This window comes from Anomaloglossus baeobatrachus, chromosome 11 (genome assembly GCF_048569485.1).
Source record: "Anomaloglossus baeobatrachus isolate aAnoBae1 chromosome 11, aAnoBae1.hap1, whole genome shotgun sequence".
Classification (NCBI taxonomy): domain Eukaryota; kingdom Metazoa; phylum Chordata; class Amphibia; order Anura; family Aromobatidae; genus Anomaloglossus; species Anomaloglossus baeobatrachus.
The window spans coordinates 77,533,749-77,557,773 of NC_134363.1; the positions used below are offsets into that span (position 1 = coordinate 77,533,749).

At 41.4% G+C, this 24,025-nt stretch overlaps 1 protein-coding gene across 1 annotated transcript in view; it reads right to left on the reverse strand.

Moving 5' to 3' along the window:
* Nucleotides 1-24,025, reverse strand: part of LOC142257156 (carbonic anhydrase-related protein 10-like) — a 1,219,065-nt gene that overhangs the window by 158,072 nt on the left and 1,036,968 nt on the right. The window contains exon 7 of the mRNA XM_075329273.1: nucleotides 13,127-13,281. Coding sequence (XP_075185388.1) covers nucleotides 13,127-13,281 — 155 coding nt within the window. The remainder of the gene's footprint in view (nucleotides 1-13,126; nucleotides 13,282-24,025) is intronic.

The following is a 24,025-nucleotide window of genomic DNA, read 5'->3' on the forward strand; positions in this document are numbered from 1 at the left end:
AAAATATATACAAATGTTAAATCTGCATATTTATTGCCACATAGATTGAGACTGATAAAGATAAGTAAAGTAAGGAATGATTAATTGTAACATAAAAAATGTAGGTACAGAGATTGAAATAAGTATTGAACACGTCATCAATTGTATAAGTAAATATAGTTCTCAAAGTGCTATTAACATGAATTTCTTACCAGATGTCGGTAACAACTCATCCAAACCAGAAAGGCAAAGAACTCAAACCATAGATATCAATAAACTAAGTTATGTGTAATAATTAGAAATGCCACAGAGAAAAAGTATTGAACACATGCAGAATGAGAAGGGTAAATGTCATGGAAAGTCATGACATCACTTGAAATCTATCCGTAATTAAAGCATATCAGCTGCTTGAACTGATGGCCTATAAAAAGGGGTCTCATTATCAAAGTTCTACTCAAGAAATATCTCATGATGGGTAAAACCAGTGAGCTTTACAGCATTAGTTACAAAATTATTAAATTAGTGAAGGATCAGTGAGCACTGTTGGGACAATAATCTGTAAGAGGAAAGAACATAATTTCATCATAAACCTGCGTCAACCATGTGCTCCCTGCAAGATTTCAGGCTATGGATTGAATATAATCAACAGAAGAGTTGTACAAGAGCCAAAGACCATTTGTGGAAAGTTGCAGAAAGACCTTTAATAAGCAGGTACAATTTCTTGAAAGAAAACAATGTCATGCACCCAACCTCCATGGCCTGTAGGCACAATCAACACACAAGCTCCATTGCTGAAGAAAATAATGTTTAAGTGTATTTAAAGTTTTATCAACAACATTTAGACAAGCCTGGGAAAACTGGGAACATATAGTCTGGTCAGATGAGACTAAAATTGAACTCTTTGGCTGCCATAATATACATCATGTTGGGTGGTCTTTAAAACAATACCAACAGTGAAGTTTGGAGGTGGGAACATCATTGTGTGCAGCTGTTTTTCAGCAAATTGCCTTGGCAAACTTTATATAATTGAAGGAAATTTAAGAAGGGGTATGCAAGGGCACCACGGCTGAAGTGAATGTGATCAAGCCAAAGGCGCACACCTGTAACATATGATCCAAAAAACAGAGAAAGATGGTGTGCGACAAATGGGATCACCAAACATAATTCAGAAATTGCAAAAAATCTTTATTTACAAAAAACACCAAATTCTTTTAAAAACATTTAAAACACTCCAAAAAGTGAAACATACACACATAATGGGGCTTGCATATAATAAAGCATGATAAATCCCCAGAAAAATCCCCCTTATTTCAGATGTATTGCACCATGGAACATGTGTTACAGACCCCACATTGAAATGGTTTAGCAAATATATATATATATATATATAAAAAAAATGACTTACAATGTTACAATGACAGAAAAAGGCATAGAAACAACACTGCAGTGTAACATCACCCACACTGAAGTGGAACACAAGCACTGAGATATAAGCATGAAAAATCATATGCTGATACAAATTGAAAAACCACGAATGCCATACCCATTAAGGTCAAACAATGTGGTATCCATAAGAACTAATTCCCAGGTGCAAGGGGAAATGACCATGATAAGGAAGGAACCTGAACCCCCCCCCCCCCCCAACGCATGTCACCACCCTAATGTCAGCTTCCTTAGGGAAAATGGGGCGTTGAATTGAAGGAAAGATGCATGGACAAATGAGACATTCTTGATAAAAATCTGCTGCCATCTACCAGGATGATGAAGATGAAATCAGGGTGGACATTTTAGAAAGACAATGATCCCAAACACTAAGTAAACTCTCAATTGGTTTCAGAGAAAGAAAATAAAATTGCTGGAATGGGCGAGCCAATCACCTGCTTGAACCCAATAGAAAATTTATGAAAGGAACTATAGCTCAGAGATCATAGAAGGAGCCAACTGCATCTTCAGGATTGAGCAGTGTTTGGGTAGAAGAAAGGGCAAAACCATACCTGAGCAATGCATATGTCTAGTTTCTCTATACTGGAGGCATCTTGACGTTGTCATCACCAACGAAGGTTTTTGTATGAAGTATTAGTAAATTTCAGTAGGAATGTTCAATACTGATTCCCTGTGTCTTTTCTAATTATTACACAGAACTTAATTTTTGGACAACTATGGCATGATTTCTTTGCCTATGTGGATTTGATGGGTTGTTACCACATCTGGTGAGAAATTCATGTGAATAGCAGCTTAATAAATAGATTTGCTTAGAAAATTGGTGACATGCTCAATACTTATTTCCCCCACTGTATATACAAAATCCATAAATACTGTCAACTGGAGATGTTAATTATTTTTTTTCATTAGTGTGGATCCAGCGTGAAGGAGCAAATGAACAAGAATAGTCATTATCCATGATATCTTATTGCTCTTAATTGGCAAGCTCTCTTAAGAGATTAATTTATTACTTTAAAGGAAAAATCAAATCAAATGAAGTTCCTGTGGTTCTGTACCGACTCCATGAGAATGAGGGATTCTAGAGATAAGCAGATCTTTGAAATTCAAATTTGCAGGTTTTTCCAAATTTTCCCCAAAAAATTGATTTGTGATAAGTAAATTTGCAGAAAATCCCATAAATACAAAGCCTCTAATTGTTTGAAGACAATGTACATAAAATTCTAAATTTTCCTTGGAATCTTTTAATCCCTTTTTGAACTCTAAACTGCAAATAGCCTTCCTTTAACATCCAAGTGACCTCAACCTATCTGGTTAGGGAAAATAGATTACAAGTAGTTGTAACAAGCAGCCTATTTAATCACATACAACAGTTTCAAACTTTGTAGGCTGATTATATTGCATAAATGGTCCAAATTGTCCCATGTGGGGGCAATTGCCTGTCGTGTTTTTAACTACATAGGCAGAGCAAACAGAAAAAAGAGTTACATTTTCACACAGTTGGGTACCAAAAGCTTAGCACTTTGTTAAACGAAGAAGATATTTTTTTTTTACAAAATGGAACCGTTTTATTATGGGGTCACAACAGGTATTTTGTTTGGACTTGAAGAAGTTAATATTTCTAGTGATGAGTGAACCCATGGATATTTGGGTTCACCGAACCAGTGCGGACCAAAAGAAAAATTGGGTTCGGCAGCCAAATTTGACCGTGGACAACGAACCACATACAAGTCAATGGGGATGACAAGTTCCGGGCTGTAAATTTGTAATAGGGTGAAAATGTACATAAGATAAACTTGCATGTTTGTTAATGTATTTTATATATTTATGCTATAATTTAAATGGCCACTAGGTGTCATTAGAGGGCAGGCACACTGCTAGATAGTAAGGGGTTACATTAGGTTTCCCTGGTAACGTAGACAGAGAGACGGTTGAAAATTTCAGTCAAGATCTGAGGGACTGCGCAAGAGAAAGACGGCTGTTGTTTTCCCGTGGTTGGATTCATGGGATTGCCTGGGGGTTTTTTTTTGTTTTTTTTTCTTCTTTTTATGGACTGCTTACTTGTTTTTTTTGAGCTCCTACTGCCCCTGATGAGGGGAATTCATCTGAGTGAATTTTTCTCCAGAAACTGTTTGGACAAAATCATCTAAGAGTGAATCAGAAGCAGTCTGAGGGAACGGACGCCATCTTGGTGAAAGACTTCAGTGAGTAACAATTGACCTGAGACCGATCGGTGTATAATAGTCAGTCAGGGACAGATAGATAGATAGGATAAAGAAGAAGGAAGATTATTCTACAGATTATTTCCTGAGAAGGAGCGGTGTTTGCTTGCTTATCCTGAGGCGTTTGCTCTGAACCGGAAGTTATTAGAGGTTAAGCTGTATTGTGCTGATAATAAGACTATTCTGCCTTTGCTTCATCACACTGTCTGGGGGCAGTGAGGTACCGAATATTGAATAGAGGTACATGTAGAGCTAGAGGTACAGGTATAAAGGTACATGTACATATATTTACTTGTTTGAGAATGTATATGGGAAGGTGGCCGGGTACCCTAATTGAATTGTAAACATAAGCGGATGTGGTTGTAAGATTATATCCTTGGCGGGATCACGTGCCATTATCTGTAGTAGTGCACCCGGGTAAGCCCCATTAATAGATAAGGGAGGGAGCGGTATAGTGGGGGGAATATAGTCCAGTTCATCCCTACAGACCGACACTTGAAGTCCTCCAAGTTGCATAAACTGTTATTGTTTATTCCGGGCTGTTGTGGCCCATAATTTGTAAGAGAACTGGTTTTTTTTGTAAAATAATTTTTTGAGACTTATAAAGAAAACTGTTATTCACCATCTTTATGTCCCTGGGTTTTCCATAGTGCCATCGTATCTTAATAGTCATAACGACTGGCATTCAGTCGTTACATATTGGCCATAGTAAGAGCTAGGGTTGCTACAAATAGAAGTTAAAGGGTAGTAAGAGCTGGATAGTTATACATACTGTGTTTCCTGGAGGATCACACTGCAGTCAGACTCTTTTCTGGACCTGCTAATTAAGGTTCATCAATATTCACTCCTTCCCTTGCCCACCCTCTGTGCCAGTGTCTGTAATTGTTTACAGACTACCATACACAGCCCCCGCCCTTTGTCTGTGTCTGTGATTGGTTGCAGTCAGTTTGCTGTATGGGAGTGTAAAATTAAATAAATAGAAAAATAGCAAAATATCAAAAAGTGGACTAAATATCCTCCACAATTTAGAATACTAATACAGCAGGATAAGGCAGTGATGAACTGCTCAGGCCAAGAAAAAATAAACTACTGCACTAACAGGGTGCAACCAATAGATGGAAATATCACAGGTGCAAGAGCAAATCACTCACACAACTCCAGAATATAGAGGGGGTGATTGCTGGATGGTAAAATTGCACACTAATGGCTTGCATAGGGCTCCGTTCACACTTACAGGCGCATAGTAACCCAGTCAGCAGCCTATTACACGCCCATACTATTCGATCAGGGGGGCTGCCCGGTAGTAATGTGCACCATATAGGGACGAAGTCTCCAATATGCAAGTCCAAACATGACGTGGTTTGTAGGCTACCGTTATTTTGGCCATAATATCGACTAATATCTCAGATATTGTGTATCTATATTTTTTTTGCACATGACTTTTTATACGGGGTGCAGCCAGGCCCCTTAATGTTTGTACTTGAATATTGGAGACTCCGTCCCTATATGGTGCACACTAGTACAGGGCAGCCTGCCTGATCGTATACTATGGGCGTGTGATAGGCTGCTGACTGGGTTACTATGTGCCTGTAAGTTTGAACGGAGTGCTATGCAAGCCACTAGTGTGCAATTTTACCATCCAGCAATCACCCCCTCCATATTCTGGAGTTGTGTGAGTGATTTGCTCCTCTTGCATCTGTGATATTTCCATATATTGGGGGTCTGGTTGCACCCTGTTAGTGCAGTACTTTTTTTTTTTTCTTGGCCTGAGCAGTTCATCACTGCTTTATCCTGCTAAAATTAAATAAATAATTAAAAAAAGATGAGGAGTCTCGCCATACTTTAATAGCAAGCACAGGTAAAACAAAGGGCTGCCAAAAATTAGGAAGAGTGTCTCCTATACATCCTGAAAGACAAGAAAAGGAGGGCATCAGAAAACATTTTTTCCCCACTATTTAGATGTGGGACTCCTGAAGTAGTAGAGACTATGCATTATGTGCAAGGGCTGCCAGAATTTAGAAGGATGCACTTCCATACAATCTGGAAGAGATGTAGAGGACGGCCTGAGAAAACATTTTTGTCCTATATAGAAAGAGTGGGTCTCCCAGTCTGGTAAAGCCAATCCCCTATGTGCAAAGGCTGCCAAATATTAGAATGAGGAACTCCAATACACCCTGAACAAGGAGGGTCTTAGAAAACATTTATTTTATTATTTGGAAGGAATAGGACTCCTAGACTAGCAAAGGCGATTCACTATGTGCAAGGGCTGAAAAACATTTACTCCGGTTATACATGTATACATGTATATAAAAGAATATTTGAGGTAGGCCTCTAAAAAAATATGTGAAGAATCCATATGTGAAGTAGGATCCAATCCCATGGTATGATATGAAAGAGACTTGGCACTCAGATTGCTGAACAAAAGCTGTGATTTTTTATTTTGAAATCCTTACAAAGTGAACAGAGCACAGACGTTGCTGCCACAGCCGTTGACACCGCAGGCTCCTTATCAGCGTCTATGAAACTAAGTCACAAGTGAACTCCAGCATGTACATTAATGAAGGTCCGAGGCACTAGGACCAAAACGTATGTGCTCTGTTCACTTTGTAAGGATTTCAAAATAAAAAATCACAGCTTTTGTTCAGCAATCTGAGTGCCAAATCTTTCTTTCATACCATGTAAAAAATATGTAGTACGGCATAAAAAAGGAAAAAAATTAAGAGTCAGGGTTGCATCATGACCCTGCTGATATGGTGGAGGAGGAGTCAAAAAAGTATAAAACAAGAACTGTATGCTCTTTTTTGAGGTAAGCGACACATGGGAATAAACCAGAAAAAAAATATCATTAGTATTACCTTCTGTTCATCTTCTGTCATCCAATGTGGTTGTGAAGTCTGGGCTAATCCCCACTTTATTCATTTTAATCTGAGTCAGCCTGTCAGCATTTTCAGTTGACAGGTAGATGCACCCATCAAATATAATGCCGCTGGTGGCATTAAAAATCCATTTATTGTGAACATGTTTCGAAGTGTTCCACTCTTCTTCAGCACAAACCAAGTGAAGGTACAATGCAGTTAGACCAGCTTATAAAAACATTGCGTTTTTGATTTGAGGCGCCAGAAAGGATCACATGTACAGTCATGGTTTAAATCATCAGATAAACTTGAAAACAATGTAATTGCAAATGAAATGTAAGCTTTGACAAAGTATATATCATCTTGTATGATAAAATAAAAAAATGGTTGTCATACTTTAATAATAAAATTATTAAAAAAACAATGTTTGAATTAAAATATGTGAAATGAAAGAAATAGAACTTGTGAGTAAAAAATATATATTGGGACATTTGGCGCCTCAATTCAAAAACTTTTTTAAGCGTGCAACGTCTTTATAAACCCATCTTACAGCATTGTTCCGTCACTGGGTTTCTGCTGAAGAAGTGTGGCACACTTCAAAATGCATTTACAATAAATCAAATTATATCCAACTGGTGTCCTTCATATGATATTGACAGCAGTGCAGGGATAAGGCCCCTTTACACACTGCAACATCGCTGGCGATATCGCTGTAACGTCACCGGTTTTGTGATGTAATAGCGACCTCCCCAGCGACATTGCAGTGTGTGACACGCATCAGCGACCCAGCCCCTGTTGTGAGGTCGCTGATTGCTACAAATCTTTCAGGAACATTTTTTGTTCCTTTGTTTCCCGCTGCGCAGCATGCATCGGTGTGTTTGACACCGTTACAACGACATCGTTAGCGACTTAGAACCCAGCCCGTAGGCGTGCTATAGTGTTCCCTTTCCCGCCCCCTTACTTCCGATTGGTGGTTGCTGTTGCGTTCTGATTGGGGTCGCCAATACGAATGCACTAGCGATCACCAATTGAAGCTGAGGGGGACGTGTAAAAATGACACCTAGGTGGCTTCAGCGGCAAACAACACGCCCCTAAAATAGGTGTGAGTCGTCAAATAGCTGCTGTGTGACACGTCCCCAACGACCAGCAAGGTTGTTCTGCAGGTCCATATCGCTGCTGTGTCGTTGGTTAGATTTGCCTGTTTGACAGCTCACCAGCGACTGTTTAGAGACTTTCCAGCGATCCCGGCCAGGACGGGATCCCTGGTGGGATCGCTAGAAAGTCTCAGTGTGTAAAGGGGCCTATAGTCACATTTTCCCTGCCTCCTGACTTGTTGGACCCTCAATCCATAGATCCTGCAGCAGCTGTCCCATTATACTAAACATCTTTTATGTTGTGGTTACCGCAACCGAAGAAGGTGTGCATGTTTTCTTTTGCATGTCATTCATGTGTTTTGTGGCAGAGACCCTATTGTGCTTTTTAACCCCTTACCTCCTTAAATGTGTGTAACTTTGTTTGTTTTGTTTCACTTTTTTATTACTCTGGAGGGATCAAATTTTCCATCCTTAGCAAAAGATTTTTCACCTTAAATTAAGAGGTTTTTACAAGAGTAAAGAAAGTAATTTACAGCAACAACCAGCAGTATTGATGACTGTGACTACTCAAACAGTTGCAAAACCTTAGCCTTATATATATTTATTAATTATATTTTTTGTAATTGTTTATTATATATATATTTTTAACTCTTCTTGATTTCTCCCCTTCAAACATATTAAAAGATATATTAATAGAACTGAAAATGCTAGGTTGCAAAGTTGCTAAAAGTCCCTTCACATCTGGGAATGGATGTATAAGAGTGGGCAATATGATCATGAGGTGTACATTATCTATTGTTGTCCTAAATAATATCCAATAGGCAGAATTTAAGAGAGAAGTACGGTAAATTGTCATTTTAATGTTAAAATATATTTTAAACAGCAGAACTTTTTTGCAAAACAGAAATGAAAAGATATCCAAACTATTTCACATATTTGCTTTTTCCCTGCCAGCAATTTTCTTAAAGTTGACTTGTATTTTGAGTTCTAAAAATTTGACACAATGTTCACATTCACCTATAGCAAGTAGAGATCTTGGAAATGGTAATTAATTAAACCTCTTATTTTATCATAAATACTCGTATGTAAGAAGCTTTCATTATGCTTTGATTGATCCAAAAAGTAGAATTTAAGCCTTATAGATAGTGACATAATGTAGAAGTTTGGAAATATATGCTAGTATGTGCAGATATTAACCCCTTCCTGACCATTTGCCATTTTTGAGCTTTTGTTTTTTTCTCCCCTGATTCCAAGAGCTATAAGTTTTTTTTAATCTTTCTGTTACATAAGTGTGTGAGTGCTTCTTTTGTTTTTTTTGCGGGACGAGTTGTACTTTTGAATGGCATTATTCATTTTATTATGTGATGTACTAGAAAAGGGAAAAGATTCAAAGTACTGCAAAATAGCAAAAAAGAAGCAATTCCACAATAGCTTTTTAGCTTTTATATTTATATTGTTCAATTTACAGTAAAAATGTCTTTGCAATATATTTCTCCAGGTCAATGCAATTATGCAGATACAAAATATACATAGTTATTGTCTTATTTAAGTGTTAAAACTCATTTTAGAAATTTGTGTAAGGCCTGTTTCACACGTGAGTGAAAAACACAGACGTTTTTCAATGACGTGTTAAAAACGCATATGTCCCTCCATGTGCCATGATTCACAGCACACGTGGGTTGTCCTTGTGCAAGCCGTGATACCTGATTTATACTCCGTGATGGCACATGGAGATAACCTCACCTGTCCCGCTCCTGCTGTCTGTGGTGCTGAAGTCTCCAGCTCTGCTGCATCCGGCCGCCGCTGTCTCTCACCTCTGCAGCTACTTCCGGGTCGGCTCTGACGTCATACATGAATATGCATGCCATAATGAGCCAGCCAGGAAGCTGCAGAGAGCAGAGGCTGAGCACAACATTGCTGGAGAAGGTGAGTTAAAAATGCTTTTTATTTTCAATGTCCGTGTTTTTCTGGTACGTGTTTCACATATCACACCATAGTGTGGTCTGTGGGACATCAGTGATGCCAGAAAAAAATTGACATGGCTCCGTGTGGCAATCACGGACACGCGTGTATGCGACACGGAGACAAGGTCAGTGAAAAATCACTGATGTGTGAGCAGACCCATTGATTATAATGGGTCTGCTTATTGCCGTGATTCTGCTACGTATAAAAACTAGCACATATGTACCAGAATCACTGACGTGTGAAACAGGACAAAAAAACAAACATTTGCTTGTGTTACCTTTTTCCAAAATCTGTAAAAGTTTAAATTTTCGTGTTATGGAGCTATGTAAAGGCTTTTTTATTACACTCTGAGCCCATGTTTCTATTGATATTATTTTGGGATAGATATATAGTTTTGCTCACCGGTTATTAAATTGTTTTGTCATTGCAGCAGGAAAAAAATGTAATTCTAGTATTTTGATTTTTTATTTTGTGGTTACTCTGGTTACCGATCAAATTAATTTATTACTTTATATTTTGATATACTGAACACTGCGATACAAAATACGTGTATTTGTTTTATTTATTTTTCTTTCTCAATTTCTAATGTGGAAAAAGGTAGGTGATTTGCTAATTTATATATATATATATATATATATATATATATATATATATATATATTTATTTATATATATATATATATATATATGTATATATATATATATATATATATATATATATATATATATATGTGTGTATATATATATTTTGTAGCTCTTTTACTTTTCACTGTATAGAACAGGGCTCCTAGGTGACTTGGACCTGCGATCATTCAATTGATTGTGCTATTCACAGTACATCAGCACGGCTATATATAGTGAAAAACTCGGTCTCATATGAATGGCAGCTAAATGTTGGCTTTCACAGGAGTACTGTCTTGAGAAGCCTGGAGTCTTCAGCAGACCATTTGCTGTCACTTCAACTCCCAATCACGTAACAAGCAAGCCGATGAGAGCATACCATGACGCACTCCACTGTCAGCATTAAATCCAAGATTGGCAATGGCATTTAACAGGTTAATAGACGTTGGTGGAACTCCGTTCTACCTAAAGCTGTTAGAGGCAGATGATGTTTAAATAAGTCAGCCATCTTCTGCATGGAAAGATGCGGACTCGCAAATCAAGGCAGGGAGCCGACATATGATTCTCCATTACATCATATTTCAGTAAGGGGTTAAATAGTAGCAGTTTTCATTTTTTTCTTACATAAATCAATAGTACACAATAACATAAGACATTTTGTCTATCTTATCAGAGAAATATAATAATAATATTTATGTAGCGCCATTAATTCCACAGTGCTTTATATACACTGGCAACACTGTCCCCTCTGGGGCTCACAATCTAGAGTCCCTATCAGTATGTCATTAGAATGTGGGAGAATACTGGATTACCTGGCAGAAACCCACGCAAACACGGGGAGAACATACAAACTGCTTGCAGATTTTATCCTTGGTGGAATTTGAACCCAGGACACCAGTGCTGCAAGACTGCAGTGCTAACCACTGAGCCACCATGCCACCCTGAAATCTGCTTATTTTTTTTCCAGGACTAATCTTTTCTCTATAAACTCTCTACTTGGTAAATCTGTATTCAATGAAGACAGATGTTTACACATTTCTTTTTATTCTGTAACTTTGAAGGGACATTTGCTGTCTGGTATTTCTTTTAACACAGTTCTTCAAGTGACAACTTGCCACTGTTTTCTTTTTGTGGTGTCTAAATAAAACTGCACGTTTGAACTGTTTATAATTAGCTTAAAAACAAATTTTCCCACAAAAAATGACATATACGCTAATGATCACAAATAGAGATGAGCGGACCTGTGAAAGTTCAGTTTGGCAGGTTTGGCCAGAGTTTTACAATTTTGTTTTATACACACTACATGATAAAGCTGTCATTACCCACAGTATGAGCCATTCAAACACTTCTAGAGGCTCGCACTGGGCCAAGCACTGAGCATACCCGAGCACAGAGATGCTCACCCAAGTGGTCAGCATACGTAAAGCACCCAAAGTCAGAACACTGATTCTTTAGTGAAGTCTGAGTTTGGTACGACCATTGAACTTTACTTTTCAAGTATGCTCATATCAAATAACAAGCCAAAATAACCTTCACTTACTCTTAAAATTTTAAAATCCAGGCATCCAAAAGAGCCAATTGAAATTTCTGTAATATAGTTGTAGAAACTGCTTCCCCATTGAACCTTATTAAATTAAGGCATTACAATACCATTGAATGCTACTTGCCAGCTGGGTTGATGCCAACTGACATTAAACAGCTGACATCAACCCACAAAAATATTGCCCCAATTGCAACGCACCAGGGCAATCTGTAAGAGACGAAACATAGATCCAGAATTGGCACATCGAGTGGCTGGGAAGGGTCAAATAACCATGAAACTTCTCAGCCTAATAATACCAGCCCACAGATGTGTTCTTTCTTTTGGATGGTTATCAAAAATGGGGGAACCAAACTCTTTTTTAAATAATTATTTAAATTTTCGCTTCCCAGCAACAACCTGAGAGTTAGAGATGCATCCAGGCATCTCCCCTAGGCTGTTGTCATTCCAAATGAGTACTGTTTGTATTTTTCCATCCATTTCAGCAATTTTCTGGCTTTCCCAGCCCTCCTGGGGGGGAAGAGAGTGGCAGATAAATGATCAAATTCTAAATATGCTTCTTCATAGATCCTTTTTAATGGATTTCCAATAAAGTTATCTATTTTTTATTCACAGACTGAGGTGCTTGATGTTATTTTTCCACTACAATTTCTACCTGTTATATTGTGCCCACCAGCAGGAACAGCACTCTCTGTTACTTCACAGAAATTTCTGATTATGGCAGGAGTTACTAAGCTTCTACTTCTCTCTTATTTTGTTATTTATAACTTAAAACAGGCTAAAAACACCCTTTCATGCCAGGTAGTAAAGGGTGCAAGCGTACAACCTTGTCTATATGTCTACTCTACTCTAAGCTCTCCCTTCTACATAAACTCTCCCTGTACTGCAGTGTGCCAAGCAGTGCACCAACAGGTCTTATATAAACTCGATGTTGTGATGCGGCCTGTCAATCACAGTAATGTCAGTAGCCAACATGCTTCGCCATATGTTTAGTGGCTGTTAAGCAATTGCAAAACATGCGAGGTGGTGACCCAAGTACCAGGATTCTTAATTGAGGATTGAGGAGTATGCCGAGCACCTCGATGCTAGAACGAGTACTGAGTAGCACTAAGCAGGCTATCTCATCACTAGTGAACACATTTTCAAGCTGGAAAACTATAACTTCATGTTGTACACGCCCTCCACTTTCCAATGAAACATTAGAAAACAGTTAGAACCATTATAAAAGTATTAAGAAATTGATTACCCTAAACAAAATGTAGTATGTACAAACCAAATGGATGTTAAACAGAGAACCTCCTTTAAGTGGTTCAGTTATTACAATGTCTATGATTTTTTAAAGCAATATTTCAGATTCTTAAATATAGTTCGTTGTGCCAAAATTTACAAAAGAACTTTGGAAACTCTTTACCTGCATTGATGTGATATTTAAAGGTCTATCGATTATGATCCAAGTCACAGTCTCATAACAAGGAGGAATAGTCATCGAACCTTGATAAGTCAGAAACCCAAATGACTCTGGATATAGTTCTTCAATGCTGAGATCTGGGACGATATTAGCTTCATCTACAGAAAAAAAATATTTGCAATTAAAAAAAGTTAGCGTTTAACATTTGTAGATATATTAACTACTTATGGTAATTAATTTTATCGTTTAAGGATTCTATTTAAAAAGTTACTAAAACTCACTGCAATTAAAGACGAATTTCAATCATGCACTGATTATGGATACATTGAGTCATCAGGCAGAGTGGTGGCTTACCATGGTGTAGGGGCAAGGAAGGGGGCAAATAATTTATGGAATAAATACAATCTATATAAAAACACTGTTCTCTCTTCAAATGTTTTAACAGCAAATTCAAATATTTCTCCTTGAGAAAGAAAAACCACTAGATATCACACAAGAGAAGTGCAGCACAGGGAAATAAGGTTAGTAATTAAACAATCAACTGGAATACTATTGAAATGAACTTCAGGAAGCAAAAAATGATGTGAGAGTGTTGGTGACCAACAGATGTGGTCCCACATCTAACAATGATTGTTGATTATTTAATGAAATGAAAGATATATGAATTACACGTGCCACAAACTGTAAAATACTTGCAAAAATAATAGAGAGAAGTGGATTGTTTGAAATTTGAATATGGTAGGTTTGCCGAATTTTCACAAAAAAAAATATTTTCACTTAATCTCAGTACTTCAAAGCATCTAATTACCTGGAGATACATGAGGTCTCATAAGATTGCACTGAACCCCTTTTGAGTAATGCAAACACAGTCTTATTAACCCCTTCAGCCCCCAGGCACTTTCCATTTTTGCGTTTTTGTTTTTTGCTCCCCTTCTTCCGAGAGCCGTAACTTTTTTATCTTTCCGTCAATCTTGCCATATGAGGGATTGTTTTTTGTAGGACGAGTTGTACTTTTAAATGAAACCATAAGTTTTACCATATAGTGTACTAGAAAACAGCAAAAAAATTCCAAGTGTGGAAAAACTGCAAAAAAAGTGTGATCGCACAATAAATTTTGGGATGTTTTATTCACCATGTTCACTATATGGTAAAACTGATGTGTGGGTGTGATGCCTGAGGTCGGTGCGAGTTTGTAGCCACCAAACATGTAGAGGTTTACTTGTATCTAAGGGGTTAAAAAAAATTCACAAGCTTGTCCAATAAAAGTGGTGTACGTTTTGCACCATTTTCTGAAACTCATTGCGTTCGCAATTTTTAGGATCAATCGCTCAGTGATGACTTATTTTTTGTGTCTCGAGCTGAAATTTTTACTGGTACCATTTTTGCGCAGATGCTACAATTTGATTGCCTGTTATTGCATTTCGCGTAAAACTTGTGGCGACCAAAAAAACGTAATTTTGGCGTTTGGAATTTTTTTGCCACTACGCCGTTTACCAATCAGGTTAATTGATTTTATATTTTGATAAATCGGGCATTTCTGAACACGGCGATACCAAATATGTGTATATTTTTTTTTAACCCTTTAATTTTCAATGGGGTGAAAAAGGGGTGATTTGAGCTTTTAGGTGTTTTTTTTAAATTTTTTAAAACTTTTTTTTTACTTTTTTTTATTTTACTAGTCCCCCTAGGGGCTATATAGATCAGCAATCCGATCGCTCTGCCCTATCTGCTGATTACAGCTATACAGCTGTAAACAGCAGATATGATCACTTCCTGGTTCATTCGGCTTCGGGCAGAGTGAAACTGAAAGTGATTCGTCATAGCTACAGGCGTCATCACATGACCCTGTGCTACCATGACAACCACTGAAAGTCACGTGATCACGCACGTGACTTCTGGTGGGGGTGGCGCTAAGTGAAAATTATGGCCGCGCGCACTCGTTGACGTTGGCAGCGAGATGTAAGGGTTAAATGTTGCGGGTGGAAGCGATTCCACTCATAACATGCAGGCACACATGTCAGCTGTTAAAAACAGCTATGTGCGCGGATCGCCACATCCTGCCCGCGGCAGGGGGTGGGGCTTAATGTCACACGCTCCATGACGGATAGATCCGTCAAGGGTTGTGAAGGGGTTGACCTCAACCTATCTGGTTTCAAGAAAATAGATGATAACCAGAGGTAACCTGCAACCTTCAAGACACTGCAAGCTTCTTAAGTAATGCTATAGAAGCTTAAACAAATTATTTTGACTGTGATTTCATCATTTTAAAGTTGGATATAAACATAGCCTTTGTCTTCATGTTAGAACTATGGATTATTGACATGTATTACTTAAATTAATAATGATTTATTTTAATTTTCCAATGTGTGCGTAAAATATATTGTCTGTCTATGGTTTTTTGATAAAATGTCCATACAAATTAGAATTTCAAGTTGGCAACACTGGTTGATGTGATAGCTAAAAAGAATAATGCACACAAGCCTGTCCGTAATATCGGTGTGGCATGGAAGACTCTACAATGTGACAATTTTATAAGGACTGCCATAATAATCCTGCACAGTTAAAAGTCTTGATTTACTATTAGAATTTGTCTGTAGATTTTGGTTAAAGTAAATAATTTCCCCCTGCCAAAAAAATGACTTTCCTCCTGACAAAAAAATGACTCGCTTGTAACAGGGTTGGTGCCTCAGGATTGGAGGATTGCTGATGTGATACCGATATTTAAGAAAGGTAAGAGGGTAGATCCAGGCAACTACCGTCCAGTAAGCCTGAAATCAGTAGTATGCAAAGTTTTTGAGGGCATTTTAAGGGATGACATGCAAAAATATATTGCAGAAAATAATATAATAACTGACAGCATGGATTCATGAAAGATAAGTCGTGTCTAACCAACCTGTTGGGGTTCTATGAGGGGGTAAGTGCAAATCTGGATATTGGTAATGCAGCTGATAGGATTTATTTGGACTTTGCAAAGGCATTTGATACTGTACCACTAATAACCTTACACTAAAGCTCCAGAAGCAAAGACTAGGGGAAACTTTATGCAGGAATTGACTAAAAGATAGGAAACAAAGAGTAGTCTTAAATGGTACATTCTCTAAATGGGCTATAGTCAGCAGTGGGGTGCCGCAGACTGCAGGAAGAGGAGTTGAACACCAAGGAACGCTGTATGTGACCCCCTCCCCACCACCTACCCAGAGCTGTATGCCCCAACCCTCTCCTCACCAGATCTGTATGCCCCAGCCCCCTCCTCACCAGATCTATATGCCTCCAGCCACCCCCCCTCACCAGATCTGTATGCCCCCCCAGCCCCCACAACAGATTTCTATGCCCCCAGCCACCCCACCAGATCTATATGCCCCCCAGCATCCCCCAGCTCTGTATGCCTCCAGCCTTCTCCCACCAGATCTGATGCCCCCAGCCCCCTCTCACCAGATCTGTATGCCCCAGCCCTCTCCTCACCAGAGCTATATGCCTCCAGCCACCCCCCCCTCACCAGATCTGTATGCCCCCCAGCCCCCACACCAGATCTGTATACCCCCCAGCCTCCACACCAGATCTGTATGCCCCCCAGCCCCCACACCAGATCTGCATACCCCCCAGCCCCCACACCAGATCTGCATGCCCCCCAGCCCCCACACCAGATTTGCATGCCCCCCAGTCCCCAGACCAGATCTGTATGCCCCCAGCCCCCTCACCAGATCTTTATGCCCCCTAGCCCCCTCACCAGATCTGTATGCCTCCAGACCCCTCCCACCAGATCTGTATCCCCCAGCCCCCCCTCACCAGATCTGTATGCCCCAGCCCTCTCCTCACCACACCAGAGCTATATGCCTCCAGCCACCCCCTGTGGAGACACTGGGCTCAGTGGGTGCTCTCGTCCACTAAAACCCGCCGCCTTTAGAAAGACAGCGTGGCTCAGGGCTCATCCCAACTGAACGCCGGCCTCCTTAACTGTGGGCGTAACACTACTCAGACGACACAGGGTGAGGGAACCACAGTAATTAAACTTTATTGGATCCCCAAACAATTAACGGCACATAACACATAACCAGCAAAACACAAATGTAACAGGCAACAGAGTCTCACCCTTCCGCTGGCTCACCAGGGATTTAGAATGTCCATGCCTCAGAGGTTCCAGGGCTATCTACTCCAATCCAGCAGCACCCCGCTTTCGGCGGGCACCCACCGAGAAAGGAATAATGCCAGATTTAGGAAGCTGTCTGAGGTCTGCAAAGTCTGTAACAGGTGACTGAACTGTCCCAACCTGAGTGTTCTCCTTAGGTAGTCCTGGTATGATGATACAATCCTGGCAGCCGGAGTCAAAATCCCTAGGCTGTGGAAATGGTCTCCAACCGGAACCGGAATCCCTAGATTGAAGCCATAAGATTTCCTGATCCTCTAGCCAGCTCCTTAGAGCTTAGACTGGATCCATCAGCATCCATCAACAACCTGGTGGCTTAAAGAAGTCCCTTTTATAGCCATAGCCTTCCACTTGTATACACTGCGTCCTCATCGATTGGTTGGACAAGATCGCCTCTCCCATTGGATGAATCTCAAGCTGCATGGACAATGTTCATCCAAATGATGTGCATAGAAAGACTGAAGATATCTACATGGAGTCTGCAAGTCACAGACTCGACAATGGCTGCTAAGGTAATTTACATTAGATTAGCAATACAACAACTACATTACACTGAATGCTCCTAAGGGTCTGGTCCCAAACAATAGTTAAGCAAACATGAGTTACCACACAGTAGAACATCTGGCTGAATGTTAAACTTTAACCCATGAGAGGCATTGGGTGTCCATGTCGTCACATTCCTCCCCCTTCTTAATATTAGCCAGACATGATAGGCTCCGATCATCCTTCTCTTGACGGCATTGTCCTTTTTAATGGTGAGGTCAGCAACAGAGGATTGAATCTATACACCTCCCCCTGATTACCTTCCCCACGTTGAGCAGCCATATTGCGGACAAGCACTAAGGTGGGGTCCATGAGTTGGGCCTGCATACATTTCTTACTATCAATCTTTCCCCAGTCAATAGCCACAGTGTTGTTAGGCTTACTCACGGTTCTTGGCGCAGAAGTGGATGCTGGAGACTGGGAATGTGAATTATCCTTGGAAAAGATGTTAGAAAGATCCACATCAGGGTCCTGCTTGGCTTGGAAGTGGGTGATGGCTTCTTCAAACTGACTGGATAGTCCTTGTCCTAGGTCATTCTCCAAAATGACTGGTGTGAGCAGGTAATCCCCAAGCCCCACTTTCACTTCCCTCTGAGTGGTATCCAAAGCAACAGGCTTGGTGTGACCATCTATGAACCCCACTTCAACTTCCTCCTGGCTAGTCCCCGAAACAACAGGTGTAGGGAGGCTGTCCATAAACTCCATATGGACCTCTTCCTGGTCAGACCCCAAAGTAACTGGTGTGGGGACGGTGTCCATAAGCTCCACATCAGCCTTGCTCTGGTCAGTGTCCACAATGACAGGTATAGGGAGACTGTTCACAAGTCCCACATCGATCGCTTCCTGGTTAGTTCCCAAAATACCAGGGGTGGGGATGCTGTTCATAAGCTCCACATCAGCCTTGCTCTGGTTAGTCTCCACAATGACAGGTGTGGGGAGGCTGTTCACAGGTCTCACATCAACCTCTCCCTGGTCATTTCCCAAAATATCTGGTGTGGGGACGGTGTCCATAAGCTCCACATCAGCCTTGCTCTGGTCAGTCTCCACAATGACCGGTATGGGGAGGCTGTTCACAAGCCCCACATCGATCACTTCCTGGTTGGTCCCCAAAATACCAGGTGTGGGGAGGCTGTCCACAAGCTCCACCTCGACCTCTCCCTGGTCAGTCCTTAGGTCCAACTGCACACATGCCAGAGGTATGTCTGAACGCTGGCCCTCAGCAAGGGAGATGGATAATTGGGAATCTGGTAAAGGGTCTTCTGGGGAAACAATAACTGGGCTTACCAGGGTAATGGAGGAACCAGTGTCTCGTAGTCCCTGGCTCTTGACCGGCTGAGCTGGCAAATGGACTCCAAGCATGCGGCCTCGGTTTTGGAGACAATCTTTATCTATATGTCCATGGTGCCCACATGTATAACAGCGCCACAGATTGGGCAAGTCACCGTCCCTGTTTGTGGTCCTTTGTTTTGGTGCAGCTTCTGCTGGGTAGCGGGACCATCCTTCTCGAGCGGCTGGTGCTAGCAGTACAGCAGCTGGAATCCCATAAACATATTCCAGAACCCAAGCCCTCTCTTCTCTTGAGGATCTAGGCCCCAATGCATCCAACAATGCTGTGGCTTGGGCCATTTCGGACAAAGTTGATTCCCGATTGTCACTAGATCCATGATGTGGCACATAGTTTAAATCCTCTGGCTCAATATCGGCGGGATCCTCATTGTCCTCTGCATCATTCTGGGCATCCCAACGGACTAATTTCTGGATCAAGTCCGACCGAGTCTCAGTGTTCCAGTAGATAATCTTTCGCCTCTGGCACAGATCCTGTAGCATCCATTTACTGCAGCAGTCGTAACTCCTCTCTTGTCCTTGTCCCATGGCTGAGCTGGTGGGGTTGGACATGGCAGCGTCCGAAACATGAATGCCTCCCTTATGGCCTGCTGGGTATGCTTATGTGCCTCCCTGGTTGTTGAGCCCTGGACGGTGTCCATGAACACCAGTCCGCTGCAGATCCCCTGGGTAAACCAGGCTGAGTAGTATCCCACCGCTGCCACCAATTGTGGAGACATGGGGCTCAGTGGGTGCTCTCGTCCACTAAAACCTGCCGCCTTTAGAAAGACAGCGTGGCTCAGGGCTCATCCCAACTGAACGCCGGCCTCGTTAACCGTGGGCGTAACACTACTCAGACGACACAGGGTGAGGGAACCACAATAATTAAACTTTATTGGATCCCCAAACAATTAACCCAGCCCTCTCCTCACCACACCAGAGCTATATGCCTCCAGCCACCCCCCCCTCACCAGATCTGTATGCCCCAGCCCTCTCCTCACCACACCAGAGCTATATGCCCCCAGCCCCCTCCCACCAGATCTGTATGCCCCCAGCCCCCTCCCACCAGCTCTGTATGCCCCCAGCTGCCTCCCACCAGATCTGTATGCCCCCAGCCCCCCCATCGGAGCTGTATGTGCCCCCAGAGCTGTATAAGCCCCAACACCAGAGATATATGCCCCTTAGTAATATCTATGCTACCAGTAAAGTGTATTTCCCCCAGAAAAGTGTATTTCCCCCAGTAAAGTGTATTTCAACCAGTAATGTGTGTACCCCTTAGTAACATGCATGCCCCTCAGTGAAAAACACAGACGTTCTTCACTGACGTGTTAAACACGCATATGTCCCTTCATACTCTGTGATTAACGGCACACAGTGGTTGTCCATGTGCAATCCGTGATACGTGATACGTACTCCGTGATTGCATATGGACATATACTCACCTGCCCCCGCTCCTGCTCTCCGTGGTGCTGAAGAGTCCCGCGATTCAGCATCCAGCCACCGCTCTCTCACCTCTGCAGCTACTTCCGGGTCGGCTCTGGCTGCATAAATGAATGTGCATGCCATAATGAACTGGCCAGGAAGAAGCAGAGAGCAGCTGCCGAACTCAGCATTGCTGGAGAAGGTGAGTTGAAAAAGCTTTTTATTTTAAATGTCCGTGTTTTTCTGGTACGTGTTTCACGGATCACACCATAGTGTGGTCCTGGGACATCAGTGATGCCAGAAAAAAAACGGATATGTTTCTGTGCGGCAATCACAGATACGCATGTACGCCGCGCGGAGACACGGTCAGTGAAAAATCAGTGATGTGTGTGCAGACCCATTGATTATGATGGGTCTGCATAGGTCAGTGATTCTGGTACGTATAAAAACTAGCACATACATACCAGAATCACTGACATCTGAAACAGGCCTAATATGTATGCCCCCTCAAGTACTGTCTATGCCCCAAGACCCTCCTGTGATGTATATACTATAACCCCAGCCCCTCCTGTGCTGTATGTAGTGTATCCCCCAGCCCCTCCTGTGCTGTACATACTGTAGCCCCCAGCCTCTACTGTGCTGTATATACTGTAGCCCCCAGCCCCTACTGTGATGTATATACTGTAACCCCAGCCCCTCCTGTGATGTATATACTGTAGCCCCCAGCCCCTCCTGTGCTGTATATACTGTAGCCCCAGCCCCTCCTGTGCTGTATATACTGTAGCCCCCAGCCCCTCCTGTGAAGTATATACTGTAGCCCCCAGCCCCTCCTGTGCTGTATATACTGTAGCCCCCAGCCCCTCCTGTTATGTATATACTGTAGCCCCCAGCCCCTCCTGTGATATATACTGTATATATACAGTGTATACACATTATATATATATTATATAAAACCCCCATCCTCCCTTGTGATACATACACAGTGGTGTCAGTGTGCAATGTGCGTGGCTAGGTCTGTTAAAGTGATGCCAAGTGATCACATGCCGAGGAGGAGCTGGATAGAGACAAGCAGGGTAGGTGAGTGCGGCTGCTGCCGGCTTCCCCATATTATTACCTCCAATGTGTGTATATGTATGATGTATATATCTATGTATGTCAGTGCAGATGACTGTGTATAGATTTGTCTGTTTATATGTATTTTAGGGAATTTGACTTCAAATATGTACCGTATATGTGCGTATGCCTGTACCCACGATCAGGACTCGCTGTGTCCTGGAGGCAGCGGGTCCTGACCTGCAGGGCTACAAGTCCCCTCTGCAGGAGACCACAGCTGCCTGTGCCCATGAGCAGGACTCGCTGTGTCCTGGAGGCAGCGGGTCCTGACCTGCGGGGCTACAAGTCTCCGCAGGAGACCGCAGCTGCCTGTGTCCACGATCAGGGTTCAGTACGCTGCGGTCTCCTGCTGTGTTCTCCCTACGCAGGACACATGCAACTGCAGCAAACAATTGATATGCTGCAGTCTGGAAAGACGCCCCGCAGGTCAGTGTTTGCTGCAGAAAAAACAAGCACAGTGGGCACGGGATTTCTAGAAATCCCTCCACTGTGCTTGTACTGTACAATGCAGCGTTTTGGACACAGCAAAAACACACTGCATCCAAAATGCTGCAAACACTGATCGTGGGCACGCAGCCTTAAAAAATGTGATCAGCAGTGCTGAAAAGGATTGGATGTGGGCGTGACAGATTGCAAAATGGGTGTGGTTAGGGGCGTGTCCTAAAATTGCCTAAAACAGCAGTTTTATTGTGATTGCTAAATTGGAATATTCACACAGATATTTACAGTGGGGTGAAAAAGTGTTTGCCCCCTTCCTGATTGCTTATTCTTTTGCATGCTTGTCACACCTAAATGTTTCAGATCACAAAACAAATTTACATATTAGCAAAAATAACACAAGTAAAGACAAAATACAGTTTGTAAATAAAAGTCTTTAGAATTATGAAAAATAAATCCATACCTCTAGTGCCCTGTGTGAAAAAGTGATTGCCACCCTCCTTAAAACATAAATTAACTGTGATTTATCACATATTTTGGAAGCTGAGTTCAATTCACCTAGCCACACCCAGACCTGGTTACTGCCACACCTGTTCTCAATAAAGGAATCATTTAAATAGGACCTGCCTGTCAAAGGGAAGTAGTCCAGTAGTTCTTCAAAAGCAAGACATTTGTTGCATATATATATATATATATATATATATATATATATATATATATGTGTTAAGACCAAAGTTTTGGACACGCCTTCGCATTAAAAGAGTTTTCTTTATTTTCATGACTCTGAAAATTGTAGATTTACATTGAAGGCATCAAATCTATGAATTAACACATGTGGAATGAAATACTTAACAAAAAAGCGTGAAACAACTGAAAATATGTCTTATATTCTAGGTTCTTCAAAGTCATTGTCCTGTTGAAAAATAAATTATGGTCCAACTAAATGCAAACTGGACGGAATAGCATGCCACTGCAAGATGCTGTGGTAGCCATGCTGGTTCAGTATGCCTTCAATTTTGAATAAATCCCCAACAGTGTAACCATCTTTTCACCTTTTCTGCGTCGCACAAAGACACGGTGGTTGGATCCAAAGATCTCAAATTTGGACTCATTAGACCAATGCACAGATTTCCACTAGTCTAATGTCCATTCCTTGTGTTCTTTCGCCCAAACAAGTCTCTTCTGCTTGTTGCCTGTCTTTAGCAGTGGTTTCCTAGCAGCTATTTTACCATGAAGGCCTGCTGCACAAAGTCTCCTCTTAACAGTTGTTCCAGAGAGGTGTCTGCTACTAGAACTCTGTGTGGCATTGACCTGGTCTCTAATCTCAGCTGCTGTTAACCTGCGATTTCTGAAGCTGGTGACTTGGATAAACTTATCCTCCGCAGCAGAGGTGACTCTTGGTGTTCCTTTCCTGGAGCGCTCCTCATGTGAGCCAGTTTCTTTGTAGCGTTTGATGGTTTTTGCCACTGCACTTGAGGATACTTTCAAAGTTTTCCCAATTTTTTGGACTGACTGACCTTCATTTCTAAAATGGCCACTCGTTTTTCTTTACTTAGCTGCTTTTTTCTTGCCAAAATACAAATTCTAAAAGTCTATTCAGTAGGACTATCAGCTGTGTATCCACCAGACTTCTGCACAACACAACACAACTGATGGTCCCAACCCCATTTATAAGGCAAGAAATCCTACTTATTAAATCTCACAGGGGACACCTGTGAAGTGAAAACCATTTCCGGTGACTACATCTTGAAGCTCATCAAGAGAATGCCAAGAGTGTGCAAAACAGTAATCGAAGCAAAAGGTGGCTACTTTGAAGAACCTAGAATATAAGACATATTTTCAGTTGTTTCACACTTTTTTGTTAAGTATTTCATTCCACATTTGTTAATTCATAGTTTTGATGCCTTCAATGTGAATCT